The sequence below is a fragment of the Syngnathus acus genome, chromosome 5, assembly GCF_901709675.1.
Source record: "Syngnathus acus chromosome 5, fSynAcu1.2, whole genome shotgun sequence".
NCBI classification, from domain to species: Eukaryota; Metazoa; Chordata; class Actinopteri; order Syngnathiformes; family Syngnathidae; genus Syngnathus; species Syngnathus acus.
In genome coordinates this window covers 10,761,197-10,775,007 of record NC_051091.1, presented here as the reverse complement: position 1 = coordinate 10,775,007, position 13,811 = coordinate 10,761,197, and the positions used below count along the sequence as shown (strand labels likewise).

Below are 13,811 nucleotides of genomic sequence, written 5' to 3'. Positions count from 1 at the left end.
ATTTAGAAAATATTTTTAAAGTCCTAATGGACTTTCCAAAATTTAAGTGGACCTCAGTGCGCAGGGAGCTTAATTTGGTACGATCGCGCAACCGCAGCGCGCCGGGCGCTCACTGTCGCATTGCTTTACGAGCGTCTTTGTGTTTTAGGATGGCTTTACTGCTTCCACTTGCTTCCTTTGGAGGCATGATCAGAGTTGATGCAATCCTCAGAGTAACGAGAATGTAATAACGAACGGAGTCAGTTGGCATGCGGGTCCTCTCGGCTCATCTTGCGAGGTTCGACAACCGAATTTCGTCCGACATCCGAAGCAAAAAACCTCGAATATTTTGTTCGAATACCAATTTGTTCGAGAACCGGGACGTTCAAAAACCGAGGCTCCACTGTATAGACATTGATGCTTTCAATAACTATGACCTGATAGTGGTGGTATTCAGAGGTAAATTAAGACTGGTAAGGCCCAGGCTCTGTCACTCAACCGGGTGTCTGTATATTCGATATAATTCTGAGGCAAACCTTCAAGCGACCAAGTGAGGCAAACCTTCAACAGTGAAGTTCTCGTCACCAGGCAACATGTTGCACTTTAAAACAAGTCTTATCATAGTACGAAAGAACATATCCATCTTGGCCTCCCGTACATTAAAGCCATCCATCCGTGGTTGCACTAATAATGAACTATGCTGCAGGTGCTGCAGGGTCAGGGCCACATAATGACACGCCCCGATAGCCGCTCTGCCACCTTCCCTGCCGAGCCACTGATGCGGAGCGACTGGGCCCAGATGTCTACTCAGTATTCCGGTCACAGCTCACCAAGCAAGCCCAGTTGCGTTTTGATTAGTTGACCACACCGGCGCCCGGTTCCACCCCATTACGAGGGAACGGTGCCATTCGGCAGGTTATATATTCCTCCCTGCCTGTCCAATTAAACCCCCCGCTGGTGGGCTACCAGCATTATGGCCTGCCACTGTTGCTCATTAGGTGCAGATGAACAACAACATAAATTAAGGGAAAAAAAAAAATGTTCTCATTTCGATCAGATGAGCAAAGCAGTGTACGGTTTTAGTATTGTGTCAGAAAGTCAATAATGTTCTATTTGAACATAGTACAGTATAAATACAAAGTTGTTTAAAGCGACACTTTGGAGATGCATATCTTAAATGACCACTTTGGACAATCACCATTGGACAATCACCCGCTAAACATGAACTTTTTTGTTCGTTCATAATACGCTAATTTTATTCACATAAATTGATTTTGGAATATAAAACACTTCTCATAGTCATAGACTTTTCTTCTCATAAATGTTTTCTTCTTATAAATGTTTGTTATTCAATTAACATTACAATTTTATCCTTGTCTTTTTTTTGTGGTATCACAACTCTTTTCATTCTGTTTTTCTTTTTTATTCTATTAATAAAATGATTTAATTTGAACAAAAACGTTTCTCTTATATTACAATTTCTTTTTGATTGTTTGATGAAGATTTGATTTTTTTAAACATGACTTTTAAGATCAGATTAAAGGAAATGATTTATTTTTTTCAATATTGCTACTCCTACGTATATTATATATGTGATTATAAATATTATTTTGTTATTGCTAGTTTGTAGAAATAAAGCAAAATAAAAATACTGCACACTTAAGGAGTTAATCCTTTAAAGTTTAACCGAGGAGATGATACCGGATTTTGGAAAATAACTGATGGCAATCACTGTATAGCAGCAGTCCTGAAAGCCTCACTTGTTATAGGCACAGAGGAGGACCTCAATCTGTAGTGGTGCAAGCATCTCCTCACGGATTCTTGGGATTTATTGTGAGATGAGGTGACAAGAGGCCATCTGAATAATCTGATGGAGGAATAGGAGGATGACCAAAAGGGAAGGTAGAAAGGGTTGGAGAGGCACGGGGGTGGTGAGCGAAAGGTTCCTGTGCGATAACGAAAGGCAAACGGATCGATTGTGTGCGCCGGGCCTCCTGTGTTGGCCGTGTGCCGACGCCATTAAGATGAAGGAGATTATTGCTGCCACAATGTGAAGGGAAGGTAGAAAGCAGAATGAACAATATAGTTGGTTAAATATACATATATTTTATTATTATTGTTGGTATTAATATTATTATACTTGGACGAACAATTCACGGCTTCAAATGCGAACCTACCAACAGTTTGGTATACCAACATTCATTAAGTGTGGAAAGCAATATATCACGTTGCCATCACTATAGAAGCGATGCAAATGGTGATTATGCACGCTCACGTATTTTTCCGCTGTGTGGTCAGCCGTGTTTACAGCACAGTTTTGGCTCCTGATCGATGGAGGAGGGCGCTTGCCGTGACCTCGTTTCGACTTTTTGTGGCACTACGGGCCTGCTTATTCGGCCGTATGTTTTCGTGAGGTCTTTTAAATCAGCAGAGGAGCAAATAAACTGTTGATCAATTGGCGGCTGAGGGCTGACTCGCATGTCACTGGTAGGCCCATTTTACTCGACGCTTGTATTTTGTTCAGACTTACAGTGGAACTGACAGAAAAACAAATCATCTTTCCCCATTAAAATGAATGGAAACGCCATTACAGTACCGCATATTTTAATCGATGAATCGAATATTCGGATGAATTTTTTTGGCAGTTAAGTTTCATTTTAAAATCATTGTTTCAGATTACTGCTTGTTAATTGTTGTTATTTATTTTGTATAGTTTAATAATCAAACAAAACCAAATCATTTATTATTTCTCGTAATATTTAGAATTTATTCTCTTTTTTCAAATATGATTTAATTCTCTTACATTTGCAGTTCATTGCATTATTTCTCATAATACAATTTTTTTCCTTGAAAATATAAGTTTATTATTGCTTGTAATATTTCAACTTTAGTCTCAAAATGTTTGCCACAAAACCATGACGTGATTCCATGAAACTTATTTTTGATAAATGTTTAACTTACTGTTGCAATAATAGTTTCACAAGACGTTCTTGTTTAAATATTAAAACTTTGTCTCATAACATTCCAACTTATTTCTTGTAACATTGCATCTCCTTTTTCATAATATTCCAATGTTTTTCCCTCACTGACATTTATTGCTTCATCACAAAGCTGATTGCTTTGCTTTGGAAAATGATGCCAAATAAATAGTTAGCCTACATAGCAATAAAAAATCCATAACGACACAAAATAATGGCATGAGATAATTTTAGTGGTTTTTCTGCGTCCCCTGCCAGGTGGCCTAGCCTAACATTTGCAACGACATGGACAACATCCTAATTAAAAAGCTTTTAGCGTTTTTGTCTGTAAACATGATTAGTGGTGGAATACTGTGACAATGACCGTTTGGAACAAGCGACACGTGAGTGGACGGTGCTCCAAAACACAGCTGGCTGCAAAGCAGCTGGAGTTGAAGAAACACTGAGAAAAAGAGAGCAAGCGAGAGAGAAAGACACTCTTTAAAAGCACTCACGTTGAGTAGACACGCATTAGTAGGCAAGAAGAAAGCAGCTTTTGATGACTTTTTTTCTTCCCATTAAAGTAATTTGTGTCAACAGTGTTAAGGGAGGACTTATTTGAAAAGGATAACATAGTTAAAATTGAAAGTGCAAAAGTCTCTTGGCAGAAAATGTCATCTCAGAACAGTGGGCTGACTACACCTTTGACATTTTTAGGTTAAGTAGAAAAATGGTGACAGAAAAAGGCTTTTGGGTTTAAATATCCATATTGTAAGTTATAAAAACATACATAAATGACATAAATAAAATACATGAACTTAGTGTCTGCTCCAACTGTGATGATGTATCACACCATCACTTTATCCACGTAATATTTAGACTTTAGTCATATGAAATTGAAAATATCCAAAAGTGCAAACATACAGTATATTTATCATTTCCTTTCAGTAATCGCATGGGACAAAAACAGATTGTTTAATACGTCATTTGACCTCATATTAATCCCAGATAAATGATGCACGTATATTATTAATGATTGAAAGTCAAACAAAAGGCCGAACACGATGAATATTTGAGGTGAAGCTTCCTCTCTGCTCGATGAAATTCATTCATCAAATATTAAATCTTTTGCAAAGCTCCACTTCTCCCACCCGCCAGGCTGCGGGCCATCACTCATTATGCCGCAAGCTTATCAGCGTTCACGTCTCACCAATCTCTATAGTGCTGCATAGTAATATACCATATGAAGGTCGATCCTCATCTGGTCTTGTCTGAGCAAGCACTTAGTCTTGATGATCAGCTAATTAGAGCATTTAATCAGGTCCCATCACACAGGGGATGATAAAATGGTGACGGGCCAAATTTTTCACACATCGCTCAGTATGCTAAAAGGAAGTTGCACACCACACTACACAGTGATAGCTTAAAACTGAAAATCTCTATGAATTATTCTCGCAATATTACAATTTATATTATATTATATACTAGATTTTTTTCCAGAAAAAAATAGAACATTAATATTTATTACCATGATATTTTGAAAATATTGACATAAAAGTATAAATACATTACACAAATATGTACAAATATTTAAAAAAGATTTTTACTTACAGTACATGCATTTAAAATATAAAATGAAAAAAAATATTTTAATGACTGGAATGTCTCAATTCCTTTATCAGCTCGGCACTAATATTGCATGGAGGACAAAGAAAATATGTCTGTGAATTTGTCTGTCTACATGTGTTGCTTGCTCATTTGTGGGCAATCCATTTCTCATAAAGTTTTCGCACCGCAATGCAAACACACACACACACATAGTCCTGGCATTCCTTTTATCAGAAACACACCTACATCCCTCCCTCTCTCTCTCTCTTTCTCTCTCTCTCTCCGTCTGCCGCCTCCCTCGTCTCCCGCGAGCGCCACACGGGCTCACAAGTGGATCTCCCCCTCGAGCAAACTGCAGCACGGACTCATTTCTCCATGCACCAGCTCTGAGTGGATGCTCACTCAGCAGGGGTGTTTTGAGATATTAGCGCGCTGTGTGTGGAGGTGAGAGTGGGTGTGGTGGTGGGGGGGAGGGAAGCGACTCACCCACATCCACCATCCCCGTTCAAAGGTAAGATGCCGTTCTTTGTTGCCGGGGTGACCGCTAATGATGATAATGATGGGAGGATCACTTAGAGTGGTTGGGAAGTCTTCATTAAGTGCTAATTCTTCATGTTGTGGTTAAATACATTAATTTATTTATATTAGTGGTACTTTCTAAGATCCTTGGCCCCACTTTGACTAATTCCAAGAGGTGGGCTTACTGGGCAACTTTTAGCCTTTGCAATTTGACATTTGAAAAAAGGTCATTGTACAGACCTTTTGCTATTTCAATTTGTAGAAATGATCCTCAAATGTGTACTTAGCAGTTGGATTTGTACATTTTGCCTTGAAATGAAACAAGAAAGTGGCAACAGTTGTTTTGAGTAAATGCATATGACATATTTTGAATGTATTTAGCACAGTCTATGTTGCCTTCACCAGATCCTTAAAAAAATCTTAAAATGAGGGATGAGAAGTGTTCTATATATAAAGTTTTATCTTTCATTAATATTCTGTACACCTTTGTCACTTTCTTATGCCATTCATCATGCAATATCGTATTGCTGTCAAGCGATTAAAATATTTAATTGCGATTAATTGCATTGTTTGTATTGTTTACTCATAGTTAATACACACACACACACACACACACACACACACACACACACACACACACACACACACACACACACACACACACACACACACACACACACACACACACACACACACACACACACACACACACACACACACACACACACACACACACACACACACACACACACACACACACACACACACACACACACACACACACACAAACATATGTTTGGTCCATCACCAGCAGGAGAAAAACATGTGTAATATAGGAATGAAATAAAATATTAATCCAAATGTATGTTTGTAGATATAGATATATGATTTCTATGCAGAAAGTCCAACGTGCTCCAAATGTCTTTTAAATAAATGTACTGGGCATCAAATACACATTATAACGTTACAATATGTTACACCAGGCCTCCATTAAAAGCTTTTATAACTGCAGACAGATGCGTCTGGATGCATTCTGATGGCTCGCTAACAAGAACCACCTTCTGGCTCACTTTTCATTGCTAAACGTGCCACCATGAGTATTAATGAGGAGGGTCTTTTGGGGCTAATGCTCCCATTCGGTGTGACCCTGTGATTTACTGTCAGGCCAAATGATAGAGAAACAGGTGGCGCACAACTGAGGCGGCAGTACACTGCTGATTGACATTGTCTTTCCATCATCCTAGCCGCGCAAAATTGACTTCATGTGCATATAATTATGATATATGCAAATGAGCTCTATTGAAATAGGCTTACGGCTCAAGGCCTAATAATGTGTTTGTACGAATTTTAATAGTGAAATTAACCTTCGCCGAAATATTCAATTCTACGCCCAAACTATTCAAAGCATATGGCGAGCAGTGATAAGCCTGTAATGTTCTACATTGTGAGCGTTGTGTCTCATCAAGCTGGAAGAAAGGAATCACAACGCTATACTTATATGCATGGGAAATAAAGTGAATTTATGTGCGTCGGTCATAATAAAAACGGAATTAACTGACCAGATAACATTTTAAAAAATGACATTTATTTATTTATTTTGATTTGATCTATTCATCCATCCCTTAATATTGCCGTGGTGATTTACTATGTGACTATTATTTCAAGGTCCTTTTACCATGTTTTTTTTTTTTTTTAAACAAACAAGCAATCAAAAACTCTACCTTAATTGCCCCATTTTTTTCTCGCTTTTTTGACAGAGGCTACAGTCAGGAGAATGGGCAAATCGGAAAGCCAAATGGATATCATGGAGAAATCGGGTAAACCTGGCAAACGTGGATGGACGGTAGCAGAAATCGGTCTGTCTGTGCTCCTGCTGCTAGTCAGCTGCGCCTTGGCCGGCCTGGTGGTCCTCTACACATCGGTGCTCAAAGGTATCAATAAAGTTAATTTGCAGGACCCGAAGGCCATTATGTCATTCTGACCATCTAATTGAGTTGTGGCTTTCTAACAAATGTCTAATCCCTCCCCCCCTTCTTCCAGAACAATCTCAGCGTTCGAGTGGGTCGCGCAGCTCAGCAGACATGGGAGGTAAGCAATTCTAAAGCTCAGACAGTCAACACGGCACAGTGAAGTGGTGTCACGGGGCAAGCGCCACCTCGCTTAATACTCTAAAGTCTCATTGGTGCCAAGTCAGCAGCGCGGCACAAAAGTCAGTGCTGACGCACCAAAGTCGACTGTGCCGCCAATCCATCCCAAATGCTTTGCACAAGCAATCTCCGACTTCACTCAAAGTTACATTTGGTCAGACGGCATTCAAAAGATGGACTCAAATGCACCGACTGCAGACTCTTTTGTTCACCAAAAAATCGAGTCAATACCGCCGCTGGCTGAACACAATGTACTGGAGGAACTTACGAAAATAAAAGCAGTAAGAGAGCTAAATGGGGCTTAAGAGTCCTCCTTCTGACAAGTGTCATCATGACAATGAACACATGACATGTTTGATCTGCACTTAAAAACCAGACATTACCTGAAATGGGTTCTCAAGAATGGATTGCAAGTGGACATATCACCTCTCATCTGAGTAGGCTTCATCAGTTCATGAAAAAAAAAAAAACGCTTGGTGAGAGATAAAGCAGCAAAATGAGCCTCCAACCAACCATGAATGGTATCCTTTGTTTCCATGCAAAATTGTGAAGATGCCTTGCAGAGAGACTCAGCCGACGAAATGTCTTCAAAGGCAAACAGTCCAGTTGTGGTCGATTAAATGCCCTGACAAATAAATAAATGACTTTGCATGAAATGAACATTTTAATTGCTTGTATACAAATCAGGGCCTAACCAATGTGGATTTTTGCAGCCAATTTGGCAGAAACAATTTCTAAACCTATTAATTGGCTGATTTATTGACATATAGTACATCATGAGTAAAAGAACTTTTTTTTTTTGGTTTCTTAACACTTACAACAATATCTAACTTTGAAGTTGAAACTTTCATTGTAAGGCAAAATGGTAAAACATTTGAGGTACCAAAGTAATGAGTCGGTTTTTTTTCTATCCAGGTCAGCTGTTGCACTCCAACCTCGACAGTGTGTGCACAACTGCAGATTGCGTAACCGCAGGTGAGGCCTTCAGGACTTACAAACGTGTCGTAAAAATAAGTCTCATTTTGACAATCCAATCCTTCCTCTACAGCGTCACGGCTCCTGCAGAACATGGATGCGTCGGTGAAGCCCTGCGATAACTTCTACCAGTACGCCTGCGGGGGCTGGCTGGAGCGCCATGTCATCCCCGAGACCAGCTCGCGTCACAGCGTCTTTGACATTCTCAGGGACAAGCTGGAGATTGTTCTCAAAGGTCAGTGCGTGGCTCGAGCGCCGAATGACCAACTATGAGGTTGCGTCAATATTCTGAATTAAATCCAACAATGTTGAAAAAGCCCAACGTGTTGTCTCCTGTCTTTCAGGTGCTTTGGAGACGGAAAGCAAAGAAGACAGAGATGCCATCAAGAAAGCCAAAATACTTTACAGCTCCTGCTTGAATGAAAGTAAGCTCATCCATGTCTGAACCTAAAAGTCCACATGATTGAATAATTGATTCCAGGAAGTAGCCAGATGCATCTTGTAAGATTGAAAAACCTCAATTGGTGCCAGAATAGAATAATTATGATTACAGAACTTTGTAAGAGATCTTACTGAGATGTGACCTGTGCAGGTGTCCCTAATGTTGTGACCGCTTGATTTGTCTAGGCCTCATTGAGCAGCGCGACTCTCAGCCACTCCTGATGCTCATCGACATTATTGGCGACTGGCCTGTGGCTTCTGATGACTGGAACGCCACCTCTGGTAAAAGGAACTTTTGAGAACTGTGAGGCGGACCATGTCCACCATGCTGCCTTGAATTGCAAAATGTTCTTTTTTTTATTATCTGATGCTTACACGGCTGAAATCCTCAATATTTAATGTCTGCCTGCTCATTCAAATTGAACCTTAAAAGAAATGGAAGTGCTCCACAGATTATATTAAATTAGATTTTACTTCAGAGGAAGAATGGAACGTCGAGGACACGCTGGCCACAATGACCGCTCGCTTTCATAAGAAGGCTCTCCTGGACATGTCCGTGTGGACCGACGACCGAGATTCTCGGCGCCATATCGTTCATGTAAGATTGTCATCTCTTTATCGTCAACAAATTGTTTACTGTACATCCATATAAGTAACGACCATATAAGGGCAAAGGAGCCACATTTGGTTATCGATCAAATGAACAAGTCCTTTTACAAATTGGAAGGTATTTCAAGAAATATTTTCTGTTAAATCACCAACCACCAATATACTTGTATAAAAGTATAGTCACCGAAATATTCTGTTAAGGAATAACAGTAAAATCTTGTATTTTGTTTAGATTGACCAGCCGGGACTTGGGATGCCTTCGAGAGATTATTATTTTAACGATGGAAACTACAAAAGGGTGAGGGCCCATTTTGATTTGACGATCATTTTCTTAGATTCTACCATTTTTCAAGCTCTTTATAGATTGTCATAATTGTCAATAATGTCACCGTTAGGTTCGCGAGGCCTACCTCCACTTCATGGTCACCATCGCCAAGATGACCCGTGAGGACAGGAACCTGACGCAGGACGATGAACGCGTGTGGGAGGAAATGATGCAAGTCTTGGACCTGGAGACGGACATTGCCAACGTGAGTGTAACGATAAAGAGAGGAAACCGTCCTTGTATTGAAATACATGTCAAACATTTTTCTATTGGACAGACGGCGCACCCCTACCGACAAATCACCACTACACAGTTAAATTTGAAGCCACAACAATGAGCAGTAATCGCTTAATAGCACTCGTTCATGATTTGCCTCCATCCAGGCCACATTGCCGGCTGAGGAGCGTCAGGATGTCACCGTTCTTTACAACAAGATGACGGTGAACGAGCTGCAGAGTACTTTTGGCTTTAACGTGAGTGACGACTGCATGTCTGCTTCCAGAGATAACACAGAAGCAGTTGATTACAATGCTCCAGTCGGACAAAAGAAAAGTCATTAACAAAAATGTTGGAATTTACGAGAGCGGGCTGCTACACGTGATTTAAAAAAAATATATATATATACGTATTTTGCTTGAGACTTAGTGAAACAACCTGCAGCTCATTTTGCAAAGTTTGTTTTGGAACAATTAGATGTTATGGTCATAAGGCAGCAGCTGCTGTTAGTCTCACGACCTTATAGATTATTATTTGTTTTTTATTGCTCTATGCAATCTTTCTTCTTAATGCCCGATTAGATTTGCAATTTAGCATTGTTTATCTGTTTAGGATGTCTGCATTGGTTTGGAGCTCATTTGGACTAATTCCCTTATAGTCAAGTACGAGACTAGGAATAGACCCAAAATGGCTGCTTCAACACAAAATGGCCGACTTTCTGTTTCATAGCAGACAAGACTTTTTCGTATTCATCAAAAGACTTTGAATAAATACACTGATGTCAAACCTGGTGCCCTCTTGGCCCTTAAAAGAAACATTTTACAGTAATCTAGAATATAAGAAAAAAAAATGTTAACACTTGTTTTGCAGGGTTTTAACTGGACACGGTTTATTCGAGGCGTGCTATCCAGCGTGTCACTCAGTGTGGAGCTGGAAGAGGAAGTGGTGGTGTACAGCTCACCTTACCTGGACAAGATGAATGAAGTCCTCTCTAGACACAGTGTTCGGTCAGCAGTTGCACAAACAAGGAATCAAGATTGAAAGTAAAATGTGTGTTTATAGTAACATTTCATATATGCAGAACTATGCAGAACTATCTTACCTGGCAGCTGGTCATTGACAGAGTTAACAGCTTAAGTCGGCGTTTCAAAGACGCCAGGGCCCGTTACAGGAAGGTAGACTCCACCGCCGCTTCGTTCCTGAATAGGAAAATTTCTTTCTGGGTTAAAGTTTGTGTGCGTCTCAGACTCTGTATGGGACCACGGTGGAGGATGCCTGGTGGCGAGAATGTGTCCGATACGTCCAGAGCAGCATGGAGAATGCCGTCGGAGCGCTGTACGTACGAGAGACTTTTGCCGGGGAAAGCAAACGAATGGTGAGGAACATCTCACGTTCTCTCGATGAAAATTTTACAAAAAATTGCCATTATCCATCCAATCATTTCTATCCTTTAACTTATCCCAATTGAAGGCAGATGACACCCTAAATTGGTCGTCAGTCAATTACAGGGCGAGTTGTCATAATCATCTTTGTTTATTCATGATCATAGGTCAGTGACCTCATCGGAAAAATCCAAACAGCGTATGTGGAAACACTTGAGGAGCTAGGCTGGATGGATGCAACCTCCAAGGAGAAGGCCAGAGAGAAGGTAGCCTTATTATACATTATCCTTCACTCATTTGAGTCTTTGCAAGCAATGAGGGTCAAGTCTCCTCTGACTCTGGACACCTCTTTAAGCTTCAGTGGACCTCAAAGCAATCCCAGGCCAGTTGGGAGACATAGTCCCTCTAGCATCTTCCATGTCAGATCTGAGGTGTTTAAAATGGAATACCTAAATTTGAAATTGACATAGAAATAAATAGATATACATACTAGGCATAGTCAGTGACTATCACCGCATGCATGCATTAGTTAAAAATTGTCACTAAGTGTAGTGCATCTCCTGCAGGCCATGGCCATCAAAGAGCATATTGGCTATCCAGATCACATTCTGCAAGAAGATAACCAGAAACTGGACCAAGAGTATGCTCACGTAAGAAAACAGACTGTGTTTTAGTGGAGAACATAACAAAATACATTAAATCCACTCGTTTGTACTGCTTTCCCAAATCAGTTGAATTTTAGCGAGGAACAATACTTTGAGAACATTCTGGAGAATCTCAAGTCTGCGGCCCACAAGAGTTTGAAGAAGCTCAGAGAGCCGGTGGATCCTAACTTGTAAGTTAACACTCAACAAAGGGTATTTTGGGCATAGGAATGCTTGATGATGGGATTATAAACATTCCTGGTCGCTACTCAGGTGGATCATCGGTGCTGCAGTGGTGAATGCTTTTTACTCTCCCAACAGAAACCAGATCGGTAAAGTCTTTAATGGCGCCGCTGATTAGTATTTTTCAGCTACGCTCATGTGCACCTTCTTGTGTTTCCAGTGTTTCCCGCGGGCATCCTGCAGCCACCTTTCTTCAGTAAACATCAACAGCAGGCTTTGAACTTTGGTGGAATCGGAATGGTCATCGGTCATGAGATCACGCATGGATTTGATGATAATGGTAAGACTTTTAAGAGTTGTCTCTGGCAACTCCAGTTTTCTCTGAATATTCCAGTTTTTATTCCAGTTATCTCTGTCTCCTCCAAGGTTCCTAGGATATGGCTTTATTCGCTGGGTATTCTAATTTTTATGAATATTTTTTCTGCAATCCACTGCTCTGTAAATGCAGATAACTAAAATTTTACTCTGTATTGTATGTGACAAAATTAAATACGTAAGCTACAGCATAGGTCCCAAAGTCAAGGCCTGGGGGCCAGATACGGCCCGCCACATCATTTTATGTGGCCCCCGATGACAAACTGTACATCAACTTCATCTGTCAATACTAAAGTTACAAATTGTCTTCACTTTTTAAAAAAAATACAGATACTGCTAACAATTTTTGTTACCATTGATCTTTAAAAAATATTTGAACGGGTTTTACTAGTCTCCAGTTTCAAACTTAGTTATTCATCAGTTTGTTTACAGTCGTAATGGCCCTCGACAAAAACGAGTTTGACACCCCTGAAGGGTAGATCAACATGTACTCAAATTAATGTATCCTGCTTGGTATTCCATGGCAGGGCGTAATTTCGACAAGGACGGCAACATGCTCAACTGGTGGAGTAATTACTCGGCAGAACATTTCAAGGAGCAGTCACAGTGCATGGTGCAGCAGTACGGGAAGTTCAACTGGAAACTTGCTGGCGGACAAAACGTAAGACTTCTTCGTAACTGTAGATCAGCCTCACCGGGATATATTTCTGAGCATTATTTTATTTGTCATTTTAGGTGAGCGGAATCAGCACTTTAGGGGAGAACATAGCTGATAACGGAGGGGTTCGGCAAGCCTATAAGGTGTGATGTTACATTGATTTAATGGGTTTTATAATTGACGCTTGATTTGTTTAAAGGCTTACCTTAAGTGGGTGGAGACAGAAGGAGAAGAGCCTCGTCTGCCTGGTCTAGACATGGATCACAAGCAGTTGTTCTTTCTTAACTTTGCCCAAGTAAGCAAAACAACAAAAACAAGGATACCTGCGATTGCACAAGATTCAGAGACATTTATCAGTGGATTGATGCTTTTGAGAAATTACTACTCACAGCTCTAAATTATTACTCTGCTTCATCCAGGTTTGGTGCGGGGCGTATCGACCCGAATATGCCAGCCAATCCATTAAGACAGACTCTCACAGCCCTTTAGAATACAGGTAAGTGGTTGGTACTGTAAGATCCCTAGTTTGATTCAGTATTGAATTTTCTTGGTGGAGTTCACATGCTAGTACTCCATGTTTCTCTTTGTTTTTTGCCTTAGGGTTCTCGGTTCACTCCAGAATTTTGAAGCCTTCTCAGAGGCGTTCCAGTGCCAGAAAGGGAGCCCGATGAACCCAGAGCAAAAATGTCGCGTCTGGTAGTAGATTTTTGCTGTGACAACTAACTGAAAGGAGACACTGTCTTCATGCTGACAACTGCAACGGGCTCATTTATTTGGGGTGACGCCGAGTATT

At 40.5% G+C, this 13,811-nt stretch overlaps 1 protein-coding gene across 3 annotated transcripts in view; it reads left to right on the top strand.

Annotated features, from left to right (window-relative positions):
* The window catches only part of mmel1 (membrane metallo-endopeptidase-like 1), a 20,085-nt gene extending 6,274 nt beyond the window's left edge, over positions 1-13,811 (top strand). For 2 of the 3 annotated variants that reach the window (XM_037252712.1, XM_037252710.1), the window contains exons 2-24: positions 6,821-6,994; positions 7,104-7,151; positions 8,126-8,185; positions 8,259-8,420; positions 8,530-8,610; positions 8,813-8,908; positions 9,106-9,224; positions 9,468-9,533; positions 9,631-9,765; positions 9,944-10,033; positions 10,647-10,783; positions 10,858-10,951; positions 11,023-11,151; positions 11,326-11,424; positions 11,725-11,808; positions 11,890-11,993; positions 12,076-12,134; positions 12,206-12,325; positions 12,888-13,021; positions 13,096-13,161; positions 13,218-13,313; positions 13,438-13,514; positions 13,619-13,811. In XM_037252712.1, the coding sequence (XP_037108607.1) occupies positions 6,838-6,994; positions 7,104-7,151; positions 8,126-8,185; positions 8,259-8,420; positions 8,530-8,610; positions 8,813-8,908; positions 9,106-9,224; positions 9,468-9,533; positions 9,631-9,765; positions 9,944-10,033; positions 10,647-10,783; positions 10,858-10,951; positions 11,023-11,151; positions 11,326-11,424; positions 11,725-11,808; positions 11,890-11,993; positions 12,076-12,134; positions 12,206-12,325; positions 12,888-13,021; positions 13,096-13,161; positions 13,218-13,313; positions 13,438-13,514; positions 13,619-13,718 (2,313 nt within the window). In that variant the 5' untranslated portion in view covers positions 6,821-6,837 and the 3' untranslated portion in view covers positions 13,719-13,811. Of the gene's footprint in view, positions 1-4,730; positions 5,056-6,820; positions 6,995-7,103; positions 7,152-8,125; positions 8,186-8,258; positions 8,421-8,529; positions 8,611-8,812; positions 8,909-9,105; positions 9,225-9,467; positions 9,534-9,630; positions 9,766-9,943; positions 10,034-10,646; positions 10,784-10,857; positions 10,952-11,022; positions 11,152-11,325; positions 11,425-11,724; positions 11,809-11,889; positions 11,994-12,075; positions 12,135-12,205; positions 12,326-12,887; positions 13,022-13,095; positions 13,162-13,217; positions 13,314-13,437; positions 13,515-13,618 lie in introns of those variants that run through there. The other variant, XM_037252711.1, reaches the window with a different exon arrangement.